At 55.5% G+C, this 22,234-nt stretch overlaps 2 protein-coding genes across 4 annotated transcripts in view; one reads left to right on the top strand and one right to left on the bottom strand.

Moving 5' to 3' along the window:
- Positions 1–395: 395 nt before the first annotated feature.
- Positions 396–15,986, top strand: ETV4 (ETS variant transcription factor 4). 3 transcript variants are annotated; one of them, XM_042916787.1, is made up of 13 exons: positions 396–456; positions 1,087–1,197; positions 1,379–1,472; positions 1,696–1,743; positions 9,034–9,087; positions 10,285–10,411; positions 10,853–10,996; positions 11,281–11,558; positions 13,531–13,605; positions 13,761–13,829; positions 13,986–14,158; positions 14,407–14,508; positions 14,875–15,986. In XM_042916787.1, the coding sequence occupies exons 2-13, from the start codon at positions 1,138–1,140 to the stop codon at positions 15,097–15,099; spliced, it is 1,449 nt and encodes a 482-aa protein (XP_042772721.1). In that variant the 5' UTR covers positions 396–456; positions 1,087–1,137; the 3' UTR covers positions 15,100–15,986. The 3 variants fall into 3 exon arrangements, with proteins under 3 accessions (XP_042772721.1, XP_042772720.1, XP_042772722.1); XM_042916786.1 differs by having other exon boundaries at positions 10,835–10,996; XM_042916788.1 differs by lacking the exons at positions 396–456; positions 1,087–1,197; positions 1,379–1,472; ... (3 more) ...; positions 10,853–10,996; positions 11,281–11,558 and adding an exon at positions 13,166–13,191.
- Positions 15,987–17,495: 1,509 nt separating this feature from the next.
- The window catches only part of DHX8 (DEAH-box helicase 8), a 32,324-nt gene continuing 27,585 nt past the window's right edge, over positions 17,496–22,234 (bottom strand). The window contains exons 20-23 of the mRNA XM_042915073.1: positions 21,925–22,053; positions 21,548–21,744; positions 20,909–21,088; positions 17,496–20,175 (exon numbers count right to left, since the gene is read on the bottom strand). Of these exons, the coding sequence (XP_042771007.1) occupies positions 19,956–20,175; positions 20,909–21,088; positions 21,548–21,744; positions 21,925–22,053 (726 nt within the window). The 3' untranslated portion in view covers positions 17,496–19,955. The remainder of the gene's footprint in view (positions 20,176–20,908; positions 21,089–21,547; positions 21,745–21,924; positions 22,054–22,234) is intronic.

The raw sequence follows: 22,234 nt of genomic DNA, 5'->3' as shown, positions 1-22,234 counted from the left end.
ACGCAGATGCAGAGACGTGTGCAGACGCCAGCCGGGCCAGCCCGAGGAGCTCGCTGAGCTTCACACCCAGGGACACCGCTCAACCCCTCGGTGAAGCCTTCGGGTCCTTCGCTTAGCTCCTTTTCTCTCAGCTCTTTATGAATGAACTCCGGCCGCTGAGGAGTTTATTTTTTTATGAATGGGAGCCCAGGCCGTGAATGAAGCCGGGAGCCAGCCCCTGCGTCCTGATTGGCCCCCGCGTCTGGGAAACTCCGCCCCCCACGGCTCGGCCGGGCGAGTCTCCGGATTGGCGGGCGTGCCCGGCCCTGGGGTTTCATTCACAAAAGTCAATGAAACAAAGGGAACGGGGTGGGGGTGTGGGGGTTGGAGAGAGAGTCGAGGCCGAGGCAAAGGAAATGCACCAATCAGCGGCTCCCCCGGGCTCACAACTGTCGGCGGCGCCCGGAAAACAAGCGGGTGCGCGGGGAACCCAGGGCCGGGGTTGCCTCGCTCCGGCCTAGCCCCGCGGCCCTCCGTGCGGCCCCGGGGCAAGCTCTCGAGCCCCCGGGGCTCCAAGACAGACGCCCGGGCCTCAGGTGAGGCTGCGGGAGGGGGAGGGAGGGAGAGCGTCTGTGACTCCTCGCCCCATCTCCAACACACGCTGCACTCTTCAACTGCCGCCTCCGCAGATTCTAGGGCAAGGGGTGGGAGGCGCTGGGATTCCGGGTTGGAGGGGGCGCGGGAGTTGTGGGCGTGCGAATGGTGAGCGCCTCGCCCGCTCCTCCGCGCGCGAGCGCACACACACACACACACACACACACACACACACACACGTCTTATGTAACCGAGCTTGGGCAGAGCAGGGCTGCAGAAAGCAGCCGAAACGCCGAGCCTGGCTCCCAGGAGCAGGTGGGACCTCCTTTGGCGGGAGGGGGAGTGGTGGCGGCGCTCAGCTCGGCAGGCGGAAACCTCCCCATTGCCTGAGTGAGTCGGAGAAGTTTTGCTGTCGGACCTAGAGCCTCGGGACTGCCCCTCCCTGCTGCCCTTACCCACCCCCACCCAATGCCTTCCCAGGACGGTGTGCGAACGCAGCCCCCCCGCCCCCAGGTCTCTGCCCCCGCGCGGGGCCCTGGCCGTGCGGCCGGAGGGAGCGGCCGGATGGAGCGGAGGATGAAAGGCGGATACTTGGACCAGCAAGTGCCCTACACCTTCTGCAGCGTGAGCGCCGCGCCGGCCTCCACGCCCGCCCCCGCCCCGCACCCCGCCCCACAGCCCCTTCCCCGAGACCCCAAGGCGGTCCAGCGCTGACCGGCCCCTGTGTCACCCCGGGACCCCAGCCCCGCCCCCCAGGCCCCGCGGCCTCGGGGTGACTCGGGGGCATTCTTCCCCTTCTCCGCAGAAATCGCCCGGAAATGGGAGCTTGCGCGAAGCGCTGATGGTCCCGCAGGGAAAGCTCATGGACCCGGGCTCCCTGCCGCCCCCCGACTCCGAAGGTAAAGAGCCGGAGAGACAAATCGTGACCCTCCCCACCTCGCACACCCAGAGGGCCGATCCCGGAGCCCCCGCCTCGTTCCCCAAAGGAGTCCCCTCCAAGGGATTCTGATCATTCTTGGGCCCCTACCACCAAGGGGGGAGGGCCACCCGGCTTGCTAGGGCTCCCTCCCTCTCACCATCACCTCCACCTCACCTTCTCCAATTCCATTATTCACCCCTCAGATCTCTTCCAGGATCTCAGTCACTTCCAGGAGACGTGGCTCGCTGAAGGTGAGTAGTTTTGAGACCTTTTCTCTATTATTGGGGTGAGGAATTCTCTGGAATTGGTATTCCAACCTAACCCACTTCTCTCTCCCCGCCTCAAGGAGCTCTCCAAGACCCCCCCCCCACCCCGCCCCCAGTTCCTACTCCCCGCTCTCCCCAGCGCCCAGTGTGGACACTTATATTGATATTTATTTTCTCTGCCCTGAGCCAGGCTTGTGTAACTAGGCCTGGGGATGAATCAGACCATTGTGTGGGGTATTTGCTTATTTGAATGGAACTTGGCCCCAGGCCCGTTTTCCTGGTAGAAATTTTCATTTGCAAAGTTGGTTAAGCAGCAGACACCAGGCCAAGGTGTGTGTTGGTGTGTTGAGGGTGGGGGGCGGATAAGAGACAAGAGGGTGGGGAGAAAGAGCGATTAATATGTAACCTATGTGCTGGAGTTGCCAAAACATTGATTTTCACCCCCTTGGTTTCTCCTCTTTCCAACCCCCAATGCTAAACAATTTACTGTCTGAGCCAAAAGCACAACAAAAGTTTAAATAATTCCTTTTTGCGGCACTTTGGCAGAGAGGGCCCAGGGCTTCCCCCCCAAACAGCCTTGATTGTAATTCTGATGGCATGTGATCCTCCCTCCTCCTTCCCTCCTGAATACCTCTGCCCTAGGCAAATTCCCCCTGCTTTGGCTGGGGTGTTTGCGGAGGGGTTAGCTGCGAGCTGGCTGGGGAGGGGTCAGGAGCTGGGCCTTCTCCGGGTAGGGAGGTGGGTTCCGAGTGTTTTCTGGTTGGATCCACTGGTGTGTTTTCGTGGAGCCTCAGGGTGTCGCTGGTGGGGTTGCAGGTAGAAGCCTTATGGTATTTAGACCGTCTCTGAAAGGGAAGGGTTAATACCCCCATCTTAGGGTCCTTTTATTTTAACACTCTGGAAACCAAGAAACCACTGCCCACTGGGAACCCCTTTCTAAGGGCTTTCCTTTAAGATCTCGCCATCCTTCCACCTGGGTATCTGGTGATTTTTAAAGCTCAAACCCAGCTCCTCTGGAACCATCTTTAAAACCTTCAGATAAAAGGGAAAGACCCCTGACTGGATCCTTGGAGTGAGACTATCTGTCTTGACTACCGTGGTATCCCCAAAATATGTGTATTAATGGAACGACTATTTAGCATGGAGCAAACACTCAGGACGTTTTGTAGAATTTGTGGCCAATGGCTGCATGGGTGCTGGAGGGATCTGGGGTATTATACACATCTTCTCCCAACTGCAAGCCCCATGTGCCCAGCCCTGAGTGACAGTCAGAGTATGCCCTGTCGGCCCATCCTCCTCCCGAGGTTCCGGAGCTGGGCTGGAGCTGAAGAACGCAGGGGTGTCAGTTTCCACAGTCTCTCAAAGACTTCCTTTCCCAGTGCCTGATTTCTGTCTGGCTTGCCAGGCTTCTTGTCTGTCAGCGGAGGGTCCCTGTGCTCCCCACAGTGGGCAGCTCCCAGGGCTGTGATTTAAGGGCAGACTCGGAGGTGGGCATTTTGGCAGCAGCTGGTCCATTTGTGCCTGGTTCTGGAATGGGAAGGGAAGGAAAACGTTCTCTCAACCTTGGAAGCCCCACCCCTTGGCGGTGGGGGGTCTAGAGACTGTGCATGTGTCAGTGTGAGGGCGAGTGTGTGTGTTTCAATGCTGCTGCCCTGGGAGTCCCTGTACATTTAAATCCAGTGGGTGGGGAGGTGGGGGTGGGGATCTCCTTGGTTCCCTCTCCTTCCTTCTGAGGGAGCAGCTCAGGTTCCCAGCTGGCGATGGATGGCCAGGCCTGAGAGGGGGATGCTGAGGCCACTGGCTCCTCACCCTCTCTGCGGAGACAGATGCAGCTGCCGGGGCCTTGTCCCCCTGCACCATCCCAGCACCACCCCAGCCTCCTCTCCTGCCTCTTCCCACCAGGTCAGTGACTCCCGAAGCCCAGGGGGGAGCTTTGGGGTGGTAGGGAGGGGTCTAGCTTCTTTGGAAACTTGCCAGTGGTGGGGTGCACCAGGAGGAGTGGGACCCGGAGCCCAACCTCCCCTTCGCAAGTTGGATTTTTTTTTTAAGCCCCAATTTGGAGAGATGCGGTGAGTCCTAGTAGTGTGGGTGGGGCTGTGAAGAATTCAGGGGATGCCAGGCTGGGTCCGAGAGGATGTGGTTGTGGGTTCAGTCTGGCGTCCGGGCTTATTTAGGGGTGAGTGTGAGTGGGGCTCTGTAGAGACAACTTAGACATCTTTGGGTTTGAGGTTTTTCTAGACAGTGGCCGGGGATGGGGGGGGGGCGGTTTGAAGTAAGGCTAAGAGGGTGTGTCTGTTTTTGGGTATCTGTTGAGTTGCTAGAGAAAGGATCAGGCTGCTGTAGGGAAACCCAGGTTCGGGCAGGCTGAGCCCAAGCTGTGCCTGGTTATGGTAAAAAATGTGCTGCTTCTGGTCGAAGGTTCCTTTCTGGGCTTGTCGGAAGCCTTCGGGAACCCTCAGGGACAATGACTTTGTTCTGTTTGGTATTAAGGAACATTGAGTCTGGACCACGTATGTCCTTTGTATGAGGCTGGGGTCTATAATGTAGAGTCTGTGGATTTGCAGAATCTGTGTGGATAGGTTGCAGGGGTCCTTAAGCCCTCTGATACTGTGTAAAATCGTTAGGGGTGCACCATACACAAAGCAATGTGGATTTTTCTAGGAAGAGAAGATCCATAGCTTTTATGAGGTTCTTAAAGGGGTGGGTCTGTGCTCCCCTTTTCAGAAGGTTTACGGCTCCCAAATCTTCCTCCAAGTTCTCCAGTCCCTTTGCCCTTTGGTTTTCCCCCATCGTTTTTGCAAGCCGAAAAAGAGACCCTAGTGTGTGAAGGGTGTGCACGGAAGATGTGTTTCACCCGTGTGCTGCCGTATAGTAAAAGGAATTAGGGTGTGTGTGAATCTGTGTGCTTGCACGCTGGTGCCTCAGCGTGTCCGTGGAGCAAGATGGGGATAATCCCCTCCCCCAGTTTTTCCTAGCTACAATGCCTCCTTCGACATCTTTCTGTCTCCTCCCCTTCCAGAAGGCTCTTGGGGACAAATGTCCCTCCATAGATAGAGAACTGGTTCCTTCCAGTACAGAGGCTACCAGGGTGGGGGCAGGGTAAGGGTGAGCGACAAGGCCAGTGGTGACACGGTGAAGCAGAAGCCCTGGAGAATGCCTCCCCCTACTTCTACTGGAACTCCTGAAGAGGCCCCTTCACCCTGTGATGGGGCCCCAGGAAGGGGAGAAGATGATGGGGCGTATATGGTGTAGGTAGGTGGCTAACCTGGGGTGAGCTTAAGCTGCTTGGCTATTTTAACCTGCTTCTCTTGGAGCCCAGCCTGGGAGGCTTCCAAGCCCCTCTCTTCTACTGACCCCCATATTGGAGGGATGATCCCCAAAATTCTCTCTTTCTGGGCATTATGCTGGCGTGGCACTTTTTCCACCCGCTCCGTAATCATCTGCCATGTCCCCGGGCAGATAAACTCCACCTTAGTGCCAGGATGGAGTTGGGGGTAGACCCTGGCACACTAGCTCGGCAGCCAAAACTCAGCCAAGTCAACAAATAAATAAAATGGCATACACTCAAGACCAAACACGGTAATTAGAAATTCTCCTGCTCTCCAGGAACTCGGGGCTCGGTGTTCCTGTTCCTATTTCTATCCTCGTGGACAGTCTCTGATTGAGGCCCCTCTCCTATCCTTTTGGTTTGAGAAGCCAGTGTTCTGGGCAGGAGCCAAGCAGAGACTGGGGTTCACATCACAGCCCATTTTTGCCTTGGCTGATTTCTCCTGGCCCTGGGAAGAGGATGGCCTCTCTTTGGGAGGAGGGGCTGTGTGCTGGGAGGAGGGGCCTCCCCGGGGACTGCTGCGGAGTGGACATTGGGGTCAAACCTCGGGGGCCTGAGGCGGGAGGGAAGGCAGGATGACCCCTAGGGCTCTCTAGAGTCACGTGAACTGGCCTGTGACTGGCCTGTGACGCCAGCAGGAGATGCCCCCAGCCCATTACCTCAATGGAAACTGGCAGGTAATGAAGCCCCAAAGGGGGCCCAGAATGCGTCAGCCTCCCCCACGCTCTGCACCTCCCCTGCCCTGGGGACCCTCCCTCCTTGCCTAGGTAGCAGGGATGGGAAGGTTGCTTATCCTGCTCCATCACCCCCATCCTGCCAATTTTGGGGGTATCGCCCGTGGCTGGGCCAGAGGGCACATCGGGGATGAACTTGGCCCTTGCGCCCCAGAGCAAGGTTTGCTCCTTCCTTTTATCTCGTGTTTCCCAAACCTGACTTTTTTTTTTTTTTTTAAGAGAGAGAGAGAGCGAGAGAGAGCGAGCGCAGGGGAGGCCGGGGAGAGAATTTCAAGCAGGCTCCACACTCAGTGTGGACACTCAAAGAGGGGCTTGATCTCATGACCGTGAGGCGCCCCTCAAACCTGCCTGTTCTTATGGGCCACCAGGGGTGCTTGTTAAAAGTACAGGTGCCTGGGCTTCAACCCTGCCTATGGAATTAGATTCTCCAGGGGTGGGGACCGGGAGTGTGTGCATGTTTAAGCAAACTTTACACCCAACGTGGGGCTCGAAGAGTCGCATGCTCCACCTACCTAGTGAGCCAGCCAGGGGCCCCAGGAATGTGTACTCTTTCTTCTTTTTCTTTTTTTCTTTCTTTTTTTTTTTTTTTTTTTTTTTTTTTTTTTTTTTTTAAAGTTTAACGTTTATTTATTTTTGAGACAGAGACAGAGCATGAACGGGGGAGGGTCAGAGAGAGAGGGAGACACAGAATCCGAAACAGGCTCCAGGCTCTGAGCGGTCAGCACAGAGCCCGACGCGGGGCTCAAACTCAAGGACTGTGAGATCGTGACCTGAGCCGAAGTCGGCCGCTCAACCGACTGAGCCACCCAGGCGCCCCGTCTTTTTCTTTTTTTCATTGTATTTACTTCAGCTAGAGAGAGCAGGGATGAGGGGCAGAGGGAGAGAGAGAGAATCTCAAGCAGGCTCTACACTCAGTGTGGAGCCCGACGCGGAGCTTGATCCCACAACCCTGGGATCATGACCCCAGCTGAACTGAGCCACCCAGGCGCCCCAGGGATATGTACTTTTAATGCCCTGGGGATTCTTGATTTGGGTCAGTTTGGGGGATTGTTGCCTTCGTGCCTCAGCTGTGCTTCTGAATAGATAGATGCTGCCTGTGTGTTTTTGCCAGGGGACTTCGTGTCCTACTCATTTATTTGATCACTTTGGAATAGTTTCCCGCTGACTTCTCGGGAGTCCTTCTTTAGCTGCTGGTGGCTTCTGATTCTTAAACCCTTCAGTCCAATCCCTCTGTCAAGATGTCAACTATCCATAAACGTACCTTGAAGTACTTGGCACATCTGATATTCAAAGCAAGTTGGGGAAGAATCCTCCTGCCGGGCAATTGATCACAGCCTAAAGCATCCCTTGTGAGATGTGCTTTCTCTGGAGGGAGGACTTGCCTTTATTAAAGTTAGCCTGTGTGTGGGAAGGGGGATGTCCTCAGGGAGAGGGAAGAGCTGATTTGTTAGGATCTCTGCCACTCTTGCTCCCCAGTCCACAGTGTCAGCTCCCACCAGCCTGGGGATGGGATCGTGGTATGTTTATTCACATAGTCCACAAATAATGCATTGAGCATCTATTCTTAGCCAGACCCCATTTTCCAGTTGCTGGGATATCAGGAAGACAGAGAAAGCAAACGCCCCTGCCCTCAGGGAGCTTAACTTTCAGGTGGAGAAGGTAGACAACAAACCCATAAAAGTAAATGAATTAAAGAGATGCAAGTAAATTAATAAGATACATGCACGTAGCTGTACATGCAAGGGCAAAAATAAACAAGGGAAGCGTTGGGTAGCCAAGAGGGACCACTTCGGTGTGGGTGGTCAGAGAAGACGTCTGAGGAAGTGACCAAGTGACAGCTAGGACTTCAGTGGCCAGGAAAAAAAAAATACAGGCAGGCAAAGGTTTGGGGAAGAGGAATGAAGAGCTCTGGAGACGAAGGACAAGGAGAGGCAGGTCGGACAGGTAAGCAGGCCAGACCATGTGGGGCATCAGAGGCCTGCTGAGAAGACGACTTTGGGGTCCCTGCTTTAAGCAAGGAGAAAAGGGAGGGGCCTTCTATTGCAGAAAGACCACTCTGACAGCTGTGTGGCACCTGCTGTAGGAGGTAAGCACGGAAGCAGGGAGTTCCAATATAGAGGCTCTGGCTGAAATCCCAGGAAGAAACCATGGAGCCTCTGCTGACTGGGAAGCCTAGAGGCTGGGGTGTGTGTGTGCAGGGCTGGGAGTGGAGGTATTCTCCAGCCGTCTCCTCCTGCCCTTCGTCCTTCCCAGCCGTTCTCGATCTGGTTGCCTTCTCCATCACTTTCCTCCTTGTCCACTCTGAGAGCAGTCTCCTTCCTTGGCTTCCACCACCACGTCACTTTCAAGCCACTCTCTTCCTGGAGTATCCGGGAGTTCTTCTTGGTGTCTACCCCTTCCCACTTCTGTTTTGACTATTCTTGAGAGAGGGGCAAAGATTCTGGGGTCAGGGGAGGGACTCTGCTATATTCCCTCCTGAAGGTGTTGGAGAGGCCAGGGTAAGCACTAGAAATTAAAGCTGGAATATCCAGGTTGGAGATCATGGATGAACTGCTGTTCTGTTGCTGCCTAACCCCCAAACCCAGTGCCACCCATGCTGGCACCCTGGGAGTGCTTCTCAGACCTCCAAGCTCGGAAACCTTCCTCTCCTAGCTGCACGCTGCAGACGGGAGGCAAGGGGACCTGCCCGTGTCCCCAGCCACTTCCTCTCCCACTGTCCTCTTATGCACCTCTCTTGGACCACCACCCTTCCTCTATTCCATCTTCTTCCCCAGGTTCTAGATTTCACCCTGGAGGTTGTATAAAACACAGATTCCGGGGCCCGGCCCAGCTACAGAATCTCCCCATGTTATTCTAGGTTCATTAGGATATCCTGCAATGCCTGCCCCTCCCAGATGTGACTCTGCTGGGAGATCTGGGAGGGGCAGGGCTGCCTTCACTTCAGGAAAATGGAGGGAATGAATACAAAGCATCCAGGAAAAGACTCTGGAATCTGCTCAGACAGGTTCTGGGAACTTGCAGCCTGCCCTCCAGGGTCTTAATGGAGCGTAGAGATGGAGGGCGCTAGGACCTGGGGTGGGGTTGCCTTGCGTCCTAGGAAGGCTGTTTTCCCCTTGGGCTGGTGCTAATCTGCAAGGCCACCGCAATGGTGTCTCCTGGGGACTGCCATGGGGGGGGCCCACCCAGACTCACCTCTGACCTCTCTCTCTGCAGCCCAGGTACCAGACAGTGATGAGCAGTTCGTTCCTGATTTCCATTCAGAAAACTGTGAGTGGAGGGCCCTGGGTCAAGGGAGTGGGGAGTAGGGGAGGGCAGGAAATGAGTCATAGGGATAGAGAATCACAAAAGATGAACTTGTTCCCTCCTAAAGGAAAGGGAGAACAGGGCTCCCCATTCTTAGGTTTGGACTCCAGGACTCAGTAACTGGGAGATGAGGCCCTTGGTCCAAATCGGGGCTTTCTGCATCCTGGCTGTGGGACGTGCGAACTTCATCTCTCTGATCCCCCAGTTCCCAGTTTCCGAAATGTGGGGCTTGAGCCAGCTCAGCAGGGTCCGGTTCTACTTTTCTCAGTTACTTTCACGCACCCAGGAGCAATTTTGCCCCCGAGGAGACACGGGGCAACGTCTGTAGATGTTTGGGGTTGTCACAACCGAGGGTGGGGTGCTACAGGCATCTAGTGGGTAGGGAGGCCAGAGGTGCTGCTGAACACCCCGTAATGCTCAGGACGGCCCCCCACAACAAGAATGATCTGGCCCAAAGGTCAATAGTGCCCTGTTGAGAAGCCCCGATTTACTGTCAGATACTCCGGTCTCAACTGTCTTTGATAAAATGCAGTAAGGGCACATATAATGGAAAACAGGGAACAGTCAGTCACAGGCATTTGGCTCCACGCAGGAAGACAGACCCTCGCGCTCAGCAGACTTGGAACCAAATGTGCTGCGCGGCCTGGTGGCTGGGGTTTGCAGACCCAGCGGGGGCCACAGGAGAGACTAGTCTTCACAGAGAATCAGGACCATGTGTTTAATGTTGGTCAGCTGACGTGCAAGTAGGCTAATATCCAACCTCAACCGGGAAAAGAAAGATTCTTTAGAGCACCAAATAAGAAAACATCTCTCTCCTTTGGAATTTTCCAGGGCGCTCAGGCAAACCACAGGCCCTGGGTTGGAGGTGCTCAATCCTACAAAGGTGTTTTTTTGGGGGTTGGGGTTGTAGTAAATGTTGGATTTTGGACAGTTTCTTTGGTTAATATTGGACATCAGCCCGACGTATAAAGCTAGACATGGCGTCAACAGCCCAACTGTCTGACCGTGAGTCTCTGAAAACTGAGACCCAGAGAGGGGCTGAGTCTGCACAGGTCACCCAGCTGGCCGTCAAAGAGCAGAAGGTGTCGGGAGCTCTTCTGGCCTCTTCTGTGACCCGCTCTGGCCTTGTTCTGCCCCCACCCCCACCCCTCACCCCTGCAGTAGCTTTCCACAGCCCCCCCACCAGGATCAAGAAGGAGCCCCAGAGTCCCCGCACAGACCCGGCCCTGTCCTGCAGCAGGAAGCTGCCACTCCCCTACCACCATGGCGAGCAGTGCCTTTATTCCAGGTAAGCCCCAGCCTGGCCCTGGTGAAGGGCCGGGATGGGGGAGGGAGGGCGAAAGGCGGCAGATGCACTGCCACATAGACCACAGAAAGGATTTCTGAGCCCCTGTAAGGGGAGCCCCACGGCTCAGGATTTCCTCTGAGTTGGCGGGAGGAAGAACGCAGCAAGGGGGTTCAAGGGATGTGTGTGTCAAGGCCTGGGCAGAGCCCTTCCACCCGAGGAAGCCACCGGCCCACCCAGGGGAGAGGCATTCTCAGGATTCACAAAAGGAGAAAAAGAGTTCGCTTGGGGCCCGGGCCTTTCCCAGCACCTTCTACTCGTCCTCCTCCCCTGATCCCTGTGACTCACTTCCCGGGGGGATAAAGGGTTCAAAGATGCTCGCCCAGCTTCTCTGCCCCCTCACCCCCATCTCCCCCTCAACTCCAGTGCCTATGACCCCCCTAGACAAATCGCCATCAAGTCCCCCGCCCCCGGTGCCCCTGGACAGTCGCCCCTGCAGCCCTTCTCCCGGGCAGAACAACGGAGTTTCCTGAGATCCTCCGGCACCTCCCAGCCCCACCCTGGCCATGGGTACGTCGGGGAGCATAGGTAAGGAGGAGGCCAGGAGACGCACAGAACCTGTGGGCCCGGGCCTCACCAGTTCTTCCTCAATCCCTGAGTGTTCTCCACCTGCCCTTAAGAGACCTGGCGTGGGGGGAGGTAGGGAAGAAGGGATGTCGACACCCCACCCCCAACCCTGACACACACACACACACACACACACACACACACACACACCTGAGCCCACTCTGCAAGCTCTGGGGGTGGCCGGCGCGAGGACCCAGCTCGGCTCAAATTAATCTCTTCTTCCTTCTCCCTCCAACCACACCCAGCTCTGTCTTCCAGCAACCCTTGGATATTTGCCACCCCCTCACATCCTCCCAGGGAGGGGGCCGGGAACCCCTCCCGGCCCCCTACCCACACCAGCTGTCGGAGCCCTGCCCACCCTACCCCCAGCAGACCTTCAAGCAGGAATACCTTGACCCCCTGTACGAACAGGCGGGCCAGCCGGGCCAGCCGCCAGTGGGCCAGGGTGGAGTCAGCGGGCACAGGTACCCAGGGGCGGGGGTGGTGATCAAACAGGAGCAGACGGACTTCACCTACGACTCTGGTAAGAAATGCTCCCGGGGAGGGGGAGGAGGAGTTTGGGGGGGGATCGCCGGGGAGGGTGGCATGTGATCAAATGGACGGTTCCACTAGACCCCGAATGTCTCCCGAGTGTTTTCCCCACCCACCCCCACGCCCATTTACCAGTGCCTACCTCCAACCCACCCAACCACTCGCTTTTTTTTAATGGAGGTTCAAAACAATTGTCATTTTCCAGTCAGCAAACTTGTACTCAGATAAAAGATGAGTGGTTTGCAGGTCCTTGCCCTCAGGCAGCTTGTGACTTCCTAGGAAGCCTTTCTTCCTGTTTCTCTTCAGCAAGGGTTTGAGGTTATAATGACCTTACCGGCCTGGAGTGTGGGCTTGTGGCCCTGGAAGACACAGTGATGAATAGGATGTGTCCCAGTCCCCACAGAATCCGAAACACATAAACGGATTTGAATGAAGAGAAACATGAACCCGCAGCTAGCCAGGCTCAGTTCCCAACTGGAACGCGGGGTGACTGTGTGGTTTCCACCTTCTTGTTGGGGCCTCCGGGTTGATGGGGCCAGATACCGAAATAGGACTGCTAGTTCCGCCTGGCTGTGGACAGGAGTGAGATACGCTCAGCCACATTCATAAACAGCTGGAATTCAAAGCCTCAAGTCCCGAAGGGAGGGCCTTTCTCATTTAGGAGGGACCCAGAAAACCTTGGTTTCTGTTCCACTGTTGCCATCCCCAAATTTGAATTCATCTGCCAGCTTGTATGAGAAAAATAAATACTGAGGTTCGAGTAGGCGCAGAGCTGGCTCGAGCTTTCGAATTTCCCTTTTCCTGATGTCCAGTCTTTCAGGGGTAGGGGGATGAACCACAACTCCCCCCCCCCCCTCCCCAATCCAGGGCTACCCCAGTGAGAACCAGAAAGGCCCGCCTCTCCTCAAACCCGGGGCATTAGCTGAGTCTCACCAGGCAGTGAGGTGGAGGAAGGAGGAGGGAAACGCTCTCGCTGCTGACCTTCAAAGGATGTAGACCGGAGGAGATCTGGTTACATGCCCTTGAACTCCTGCCCCTCCCCCTTCAGCTTCCTCTCAATGGAGTCAGGAATTCCATTCACAAAATGGAGGCATGAATGAGCCCACCCTCCCGCCTCCTCCCGGAGGTGTCGGGTTTCACCATCTCATTCATAGGTGGGAGTGGAGGGGGTAGGGCGGGAAGGGGCTGGGACTTGAACGGGTGGCTTTACACAGCCGCCTCCTCCAGGTGGAGTAGGGATATTTCCATCCTAGGGAGTAGAATGAAAAGGGAGTGAATATGCTCTGCTGTCAGAAATGAAAAAAACACGGCCCAGTGCCCACTGCCTTGTCCCCAGATACAGATACATTCTGGCTTCTGGCGTGCTCTCGCTCCCCCCTTCCTCCCTCTCCCCCTCTCCCTCTCTCTCCCTCTCCCCCTCTCCTTCCCTACCTACCTGCTGGTCTTCCCCCAGCCCCTGACCTCCGTTTCCTCCCTCCCTAAACACATGCTCAGTGTGCTCGCGCTCTCTCTCTCTCTCTCTCTCTCTCTCTCACACACACACACACACACACACACACACACACACACACAGCTAGAAACCCAACCTGCTGACCGGAGGTTAGCCCATTCCAAGGGAGTCTTAGGTATGGACACTGAACCCTTTCCCCGGAGGTTCATCCCTCCCCTTCCTCCTCCCCCTAAACTCACAGGAAACAGCTGTTCCCTGGAATCTTGGGCCTTGTGCAACAGTTTGCCAGGCCCAGCTGCTGCCGGCCATGCCCTCTGGCCCAAACTTCAAGCTGAGAGTTTCAAGCCTTGTGCCCCCTCTGGGTGAACTTGCCTTGGGATTTGGTGGTTGGCAGGCAGCTGGGAAAAGAACCGGAAAGCAGGCTGGCAGGAAGGAGTTCTCGAATGTGAGTAGGACTGCTGCCCCCACCGCAGCCACCTGTAACATCACCCTTTCTTCTCTCCTCCCCTCCCAGATGTCCCTGGGTGTGCATCAATGTATCTTCACACGGAGGGTTTCTCCGGACACTCTCCAGGCGACGGGGCCATGGGTAAGGCAGCCCCCTCCTCTCCGCCAAGCCCTCCAAGGTGGAGGAGGGAGTCATGCTGTCGGGGAGGGTCTCCTGTGCAGGAGTCCCTCTGGACTCTCTGGAGGCTCATATCGATGAGCCCCCAGATCTGAGTGACCCCCAACTTCCTCCTCAAGGTTATGGCTATGAGAAACCTCTTCGACCATTCCCAGATGATGTCTGTGTTGTCCCTGAGAAATTTGAAGGTCAGAGAAGTGACTACAAAAGGGCCAGGGTCTTACCCTTGCCTTCTGTGTCCCCACCCCCCACCCCGAGAATCACAATACCGCTGGGGAGGGGAGATGGGGTTACTTGGGGGACCAGGAGGCACAAACCTGACACCTGCTTTCTGTGTTCCCCAGGAGACATCAAGCAGGAAGGGGTCGGAGCGTTCCGAGAGGGACCGCCCTACCAGCGCAGGGGCGCCTTGCAACTGTGGCAATTTCTGGTGGCCCTGCTGGATGACCCAACGAATGCCCACTTCATCGCCTGGACTGGCCGGGGGATGGAGTTCAAACTAATAGAGCCCGAGGAGGTGGGCCTCCCAGATGTCCCCACCTCTCCTCCCAACATCTCTGGGTGCTGGAGATAACAGGATCTGGGAATGCGGCACATGCCTCCCCTGACCTGAATTCTTGTCAAACCTGGGTCTGTGGGCTGCTGCTTGGTCTGCAGGGCCAGCTTCTGTTTTGCACGAAGAATCTCAGGTGCTCTTTCTGACCTGCCCCCCGTTTTTGTCTGCTGAGCCAGCACCAGCATCCCAAACCTCTGTCCCGTCCCCAGGTTGCCAGGCTCTGGGGCATCCAGAAAAACCGGCCGGCCATGAACTACGACAAACTGAGCCGCTCGCTCCGATACTACTATGAAAAAGGCATCATGCAGAAGGTGAGGGGCCGAGGCCCCAGGGCCGGGGCGGGTGAGAAGCAGTAACTGTGGGAAGGTGATGGGGGCAGGGGAGCATTTCTCAGCAAGTTGGTGGGAGCCGATGATGAACCGGACAGAGGGAATGAGAAAATGTGGACAAGATTTCCCTCTCCCCAAAAAAGTGCTCAAACAGTAAGTGAAAAGCCCAAAGTGTGGAGACATTGAGATTGGAGAATGGGAACTCTGTGGGGAGCTGGCTTCTCGGAGGAGCCGGCACGGGAGAGATGTGCCCCACGCACCTGCTGGGACCTGGCCCAGGGCTGCGTCCCCCAACCCACACTCACCTGGAGGGAGAGCTAGGCCCACCCAGCCCCTCTCTTCCCACAGGTGGCTGGTGAGCGCTACGTGTACAAGTTTGTGTGTGAGCCTGAGGCCCTCTTCTCCCTGGCCTTCCCGGACAATCAGCGTCCAGCCCTCAAGGCCGAGTTTGACCGGCCAGTCAGTGAGGAGGACACAGTCCCTTTGTCCCACTTGGACGAGAGCCCTGCCTACCTCCCAGAGCTGGCTGGCCCTGCCCAGCCCTTTGGCCCCAAGGGTGGCTACTCTTACTAGCCCTGGCCGCTGCTCCCCTACTGCCGGTGGGTGCTGCCCTGTGTACATATAGATGAATTTGGTGTTGGGGAAACCCTCACTCTGAAGCCCGCAGATGTCTTTGGAGCAGATCCCCGCTGGCCCACCAGTTGCCCCTGCCCAGACTCTGAACCGCTCACCAGAGTTGATGGGAAGGAAAAGCGGAGACCCTCAAGTGCAAAGGTGGGGTCTAGAAGCTCCTCTGGGGATGTCACCTCCAGCCTCTTCCCAGGTTCTACGTCGAGGCCCAAGCTTCACTCCTCTCCCCCCATCACAGAGAAAAGAGTCTGCTCTGTTCTGGGGGACAGAAGGCGCGTTCCCACTTTATCCTGGTGGAGAAGGGTGCATTGAGCTCCCCAGATCTCCCACTGTGGGCAGACAGAAGTCTGGATCCTGCACTCCGCTCCAAGCGGTGGCCCTGGAGGGTCCTGCTTGTCCATTCTTGGTGCTGTGTTCCCAGAGGCAGGGGGAGGCTGGAGTAAGGAACCTGGGGTGGGGGAGGGGCTGCAGGGTGGAGGCAGGGAGGGCTGGGTTCCTGCTCCTAGGGCCCTTTGCCTCTTCTCTGCCTTTTCCTAGGCCCGGGCCTGGGATTCCACCCCCACCTCCACCACATCTGCCAGACCCCAATAAAGGCCCCTGCTTCTCCTTAGCATCCTGTGTTCTCTTTGCCACCATGGGAGAAGAATTGGGGTTGGAAAGAGCCCCAGCTTTGGGGCAGACGATCAGAGTTTGGGGCCTGGCCCTGACACGTAACTTCCCTTATGGATCTGGAAGACAGTTCACCTCCGATTCTTTTCCTCTGAAAAATGGGCTCAGTGTTACCTGGCCTCTCCTCCTCCCACGATTATTGTGTCCGGGTCCTGGAAGAATGGTTGAAGGGTACTTTTATAATCTGGCCTGGTGACCCCTGGCCACCAGGCGTCTCCCTGCCCGGGCAGGGGCCAGATCGGGCTACTGAGCTTGGAGGCCCTCCCGGGGCTTCCTCAGGCAGGGTTTGGCTTGTGGGTTCTATGATGCCCTTCCCATGGCCATGCTACCCATGTCTACACTTCAACTGTGTGTCCCTCCCTCCTGCAGTGGCTCCAGGTTGGTTTTTGCTGAAAATGGGGACAAGAGTTTGTATGGAGAGGGTCTGGAGAATGGAGAGAGAAGAAAGGCACCCGGGCAAGAGGGTGTAGGGAAAGGCCAGAACAGGCCCTGCATGCTGGCCTGTGGAGGAAGACACTACATCTTCAGGGAAAGGGGAGCAGAAAACACGTGCCCCTTGCCCAGAATCCTGGGGCTGTTCTCTGTGGGTGCTGGGAGAGGCAAGGCTGAGAAAGTGGTGACACCTGGAGGGAGTAGACCTGATACCCCTCGAGGTGCGAGGGGGCAGAATGGAAGGTTCTAGACCCAGGCCCTGTGGAAACGGCTTCCCAGGATCCAGGCTCTGGCGAAAATGTACTCTTCAGGTAAACCAGAACTGCAGCGCCGAGGCTGCGCTGGCCCAGCCCTCCTTAAGGCTTGAACAGCCTGGGTCCCCAGTCCCCGAGCCCTCAAAGGAAGGGTGCTGGTCAGCCACTATGCACAAATAAAAAGCAACATTACTGTTCTTCCTAGAAACCAAAAACAACTTTTATAATTTAGAGCAAGGGAACAGAAACTTTTTTTTTTTTAATTTTTTTTTTTTAACGTTTATTTATTTTTGAGACAGAGTGAGACACAGCATGAACGGGGGAGGGGCAGAGAGAGAGGGAGACACAGAATCGGAAGCAGGCTCCAGGCTCTGGGCCATCAGCCCAGAGCCCGACACGGGGCTCGAACTCACGGACCGCAAGATCGTGAACTGAGCTGAAGTCGGACGCTTAACCGACTGAGCCACCCAGGCGCCCCATATAAACTTTTAAGATACAAGTTTTAGGGGCACCTGGGTAGCTCAGTCAGTTAGGCATCCAATCAGCTCAGGGCACAATCTCACGGTTTGGGAGTTCGAGCCCCGCGTCGGGCTCTGTGCTGACGGCTCAGAGTCTGGAGCCTGCTTCAGATTCTGTGTCTCCCCCTCTGCCCCTCTCCACTCACTCTCTCTCTCTCAAAAAGAATAAACATTAAAACATTTTCTTTTTAAATAAAACACAAGTTTTTAAAAATATACGTTTTTTAAAAATACATATAATGTAGGGGCACCTGGGTGGCTCAGTCGGTTAAGCGCCTGACTTTGACTCAGGTCATGATCTCACGGTTCGTGAGTTTGAGCTGAGCCCCACGTCAGGCTCTGTGCTGACAGCTCAGAGCCTGGAGCCTGTTTCAGATCCCGTGTCTTCCTCTCTCTCTGTCCCCTCCCTTCCTTGCACTCTCTCCCTCTCTCAAAAATAAAATAAACATTAAAAAAAAAATCTTCATAAAAAAAATGCATGTTATTTAATTCCATATTAAAACCAGGCTCTCATGGTAAGAAGGTGTAGAAGTCCATGGAAACCCTGAGGTCCCGAGTATGTGTATAGGAGTGACAGATTTGGGTGAGAAACGGTGTCCACAGCCTGACCTCTACCCTCTGAAATGTTTATTAACAAGTCACTCCTCACAGCTCTTTGTTCAAATCCTTAACCTTGGAGGGCCACTGCTTAGAGGAGGCAGCTTCTAGCAACCACCAGGGGAAATCAAGCTCCGGACTGGATGAAGGTGAACCCTAGACCGAGGAGCCTGACCCAGCGGTAGAGTTTACACGAGCCCCACGGGGATGGTCCCCCCCCACGTATGCAAGCACAGACTCAGCACGTGCACAGGGGCAGGAAATCCCTGAGCTAGGCTCCTGCGGGGTGGGGTGAATGGCCTAGAAGATTCCAGCTCCCTGCAGGAGACCCACATCCTCTCCTGACCTGTCACTCAATCTCGGGAAATATTGTTTCGAGGAAGAGAAACAAGGGCCCCATTGTGTGGGAGCAGCAGGCAAGTTCTTCCCAATCTGGCCCATCTCCCTCTGAGCAGGCTCAGCGATGCTGCCGACATGCTGTTTCCTGATGGCCAGTCGGAAGGTCAGACATCAACCACCTTGACATAGCAGAGAGACAGCTCTTGGGACAGTTGTTTAAGGAACACCCACAGAGCCAGGGTCCTTTGCTCACCTAACCCACAGGAGATGGCTAGCCCTGCTGTCTCTCACCTTTGCCTGTGGAACATGTCCTTCTCAACCTCAGCTTCAATCCCAAACCTCCCCACCCTGCCCTCAGGGCCATAACCTTCTCCTAGGTGCCAATGTCTTTGGTGCTGGGCGCTCAGCTGGGGCAGGCAGGCTGCCAAGCCCGGAGGGAGTTCTTAGAGACTGGGGAGCTGGGTGCCCAGCCCCTGCTTTGCTCTCGGCCTCCTCCTCTGTACATCCCTGCCTCTCTCTCCCCGTAGGGCCTTAAAGGTGAACACACAAAGATCCCCTGCCCTTAATTACTGGCCAGGGCTTCCCAGGAGCAAACAGAATTGGAGGCGCTCACTCAACTCAAAGAAGGGGTGGGGATCTCAGTCAGCAGACTCCCTGGCCTGTGCTCTTCTCTGCTGGATTCTCTCTGAATCGTCTTTAGGGTGGTCAGTTTGCCGCCCAACAACAGCTTACGTTCTTTCACATCCTAGAATGTCATAAACTCAGCATCTGGTGGACAAGTCAGTAGTTCTATACGAGGTGTCCAACCCCCCAGGGGCTTCCCTACAAGCTCCACATCCAGACCAGCTTTCCAGAAGCTCTGGAAACAACCTGGCCTGGCAGCATCTGTGGGATGTCCTTCAAAGTCAAGAGCTTCCTTGGGAGCCATGACAGGGGCGCTGGGAGGTGGCTATTCCCCAACCAAATGCTACAAGAAACCCACTCGGCAACAGCAAGCTGACTCTGAAAGGGGTTCGGTGGGTTTTCTGTTTGTGGTGGGGGGACGAGAGGCTTTGACCATAAAAACCCTTTGTTAAAGCCCATCGAGGACCTGGGCGGGGGGAGGGGGAATAAAAACAAAAAACAAACAAAACAAAAGCTGTGACGTCCCTTGCATGTTTCAAAAGGGAAAAGGACACGCTGCACATTGTGTGGTGTGCAGCGGAGGGAGCCAGGAGAGCCTTCTGGATTCCACATGCTGCATCTGTAACCACTCAGGCGCCCAGACTGGGGCAGTGGATGTGGTTAATCATGGGACCGTGTGCAGCCACACCGGGCTGGTGCGGGTGTCAAGAGATACGACTGCAGGCTTGGGCTATGCGTCACCTCTGAGCCCAAAGAGGCCCCAAGCTCTGGTTACAGGGGACTCTCCACCGTGTGCACCAAAGCCACAAATCTCCCCACCCTGGGCCCAGGCCAATATCCTAGCCTTTCAGCTAGAAGAAACAGCCACAGAAAACCATTTATGTTTCCTTAAGAAAATAAATATTTCCAAGAGGTTAAGCGAGAGTACAGGGGCTGGGCAGGGGCAGAAGTGGGGCCAACACTGTCAGTGAGCTCCGCGGCCCCTTCCTCCAGAGTCCCAGCTCGGGCGTCAGGGCCCTCGCTACGTCTGGGCGTCAGATGCTCGCAACTCCGTTTTCCCATCCTAGGGCTCCACGAGTTGCCCGTTTTGTGGAGATGATGCCATGTACTCCCATACCGGCTGCGAGCCCCAGCTGGCCACAGTGCCTTGAAGCGGTCAGGGCTGGGGGCTCTGGTCAAACCGGGCATAAATCCCTGTTTCTATTTTGACCACCGGGGAAGAAATAAGAATCAAGTTTAGAAAATGCCCCGTGAAGATACTCAGTCACTGGACGGCTGCATCCTCGGGACCAGCTTTGCATCAATAAAAGGGAGTCCAAGCCCTGGGCCCCCTCTGCAGGAGAGGCAGACAGAGAAGTGTCACCTCTCAGCGCCGTCGGAAGGCCCGGGATATTCTCCACGCGTTGGGTTCCTCGTAGCGGTTGTACAAGGGTTCAAGACGCTGCTGCTTCTTCTGCTTGCTTAGCTTGGTCGGGTCAGAGACCTTGAAGAAGGCTGGAGCAAACTCCACAAGCCACCTGGGGTCGATAGTGGTGACCTCACGCATGTACTCCTTCGTGGTCAGTACCAGCTCGTGATACACCACCCTGAGTGGGGCACAGAGATCAGGCTCAAGCCTCCCATCCAGGCTCCACTCCAGTCACCGTGGTCCCCTGTGGGCCTCAGCTGAGCTTCAGTTTTACCCTCTTAACTCCCCTGCCTGAACCCTCAGGGGACTGCAGTCTCTGTTTACGACAGCCACACCCCAGTACTGAGGAGCCTGCGTACCTCTACCCACGAGAAAGCTGTCAGGAGGCTCCGGCCCTAACTGGTTAAGTGACACGAAGCCAAACACAGCCCTTCTCTGGACCTGGTTCCCTGCTCTGTGGAGCGTGAGGGTGGTTTTTCAGGCTGTCTACACAGACTCTGGGGCCCTGAAGAGGAGCCTCGGGGGCTGCCACAGGGACCGGGGAAGGCCACGCAGCAAGGCTCTGCATCTCCGATCCTCCCTGCAAGGCAGCACCGTGGTTTCTTATCAGTTTGATATTAGGGTGGGTAAGAGTCCCATTTTTTAAAAATGTTGCGTAAAAAACTTGTTTAAACCGCCTCATTAGACAATCTCTAAAATCCGCCTTCCCTCTCACCCCTGTGATTTTATTTCTCTTGAATAGGCCGGATACTGTGCCCACTTCAGGCTTCCACTGTTCTAGAAACAGAAGCAATGGAGGAGGAGAAAGTGCTGGGTTGGGCGAACACCTAAATGTAACATGGCAGTAGAATTTACAGGTTCTTTCTGTCCACAACTGCCCCCAGACCCTGGCCCTGCCCCTGCCCACCTACCATTCTGGCTGTCTATTGAAGAGAGCACTGGAAGGGTGGATGTAGACCACCTGTTGGTCAATCAGTGTCCGGTAGCCCTCCTGAGGGTCTTTCTTGGCAGCATTCCGGAAGAATCCACTGCAGATGGCCTTTTGCACTCGGACTGTGGACTTGCCACAGGAGACCACATCCAGCTTGTGTCTAGCAGGGCAATAAATCAAGGGAAGATAAAGATGGGAGACTACCTTGCATTCAGAGGTTCTGTCTTCCAGAATGATGGTGCCCAACACCCCCACCATGGGTCCCCAGAGTCTGGGGTTCCCCTCTGGAAGAGGTACCTAAAGGTACCACAGGCACAGCTCCACAGTGGGCAAGATGGATACAGTAAGAGCCAGAGATCTTATTCAACTCTACCAATAATGTCCCAGATGCCTGTAAACTAAGCATTTTTCAACAACTAATAAATCAACCTCTTAGGAACTTTCTGAAGTGATTCTCAGCTGCACCCTTGCTTGGAGAGAGGTATAACAAAGATGGAAAAGCTGGAGGAAAAAGCTTATGTGAGGAGCCTGTAACTTCTCTCAGGTGCATTTAGAGATCAACAGACATGACGGTCAAGCAGGTTGAATTCACACATGGGGAAAAGTCGCCAGATGTTACCTGTCCATTATGCCTAACATCTGCTTGCGAATATCCTGGGCCCGACGCAGCGAACGAGCCTGGATGAAGTTCTCATAGCACCAGGGGTTGGAGAACTTGTTGTTCTTCCAGGAGTTGTACACAGCCAGTAGGGTGAGGTGGTCCCCTTCGGTCTGGTGGAATTTAGCTTTCTTTTGATCTGCAAGGGCTTGTTTATCCTGCCAAGAAGTGGGATAGAGGATCGTTTTCTGTCCAACAGCTACTAAGTAATCACCCAGCAGTTCCAGGGAGCCCTATGTGACCCTGTCAAGTGTCCACTGTAAGCACTTCTGTGGCAACAGGCTGATTTTACCCACCTTCGCCACACCCCTACCTGAATTTGAGTCTGAACTCCCTACCTTGGGCCTGTAGAAGACATTCTGCACAGACAGCATGGACACAATGGTCAGCATTTCCTCACTGCAGCCCAGATGCACAGACATGATCAGCATTTTGCACAGCATTGGCTCCAGAGGGAATTCTGCCATCTAGAGGGAGAAGAAGAAACTACAGTTGCCCTGGGGAAAACCCGTCGGTACTTGCCAGCATCAGACACTGATGGTCCGAGGGGGCAACAGACCACAGGACATTGACTCAAGCATGATGATGTGAGTTGCCTCTCTCTATCGGAAGAATGTTGTTTTTTAATTTCCCAAATAAACCTCAACG

This window comes from Panthera leo, chromosome E1 (genome assembly GCF_018350215.1).
Source record: "Panthera leo isolate Ple1 chromosome E1, P.leo_Ple1_pat1.1, whole genome shotgun sequence".
Taxonomy (NCBI): Eukaryota; Metazoa; Chordata; class Mammalia; order Carnivora; family Felidae; genus Panthera; species Panthera leo.
This window is presented reverse-complemented; position numbering and strand designations above follow the sequence as displayed.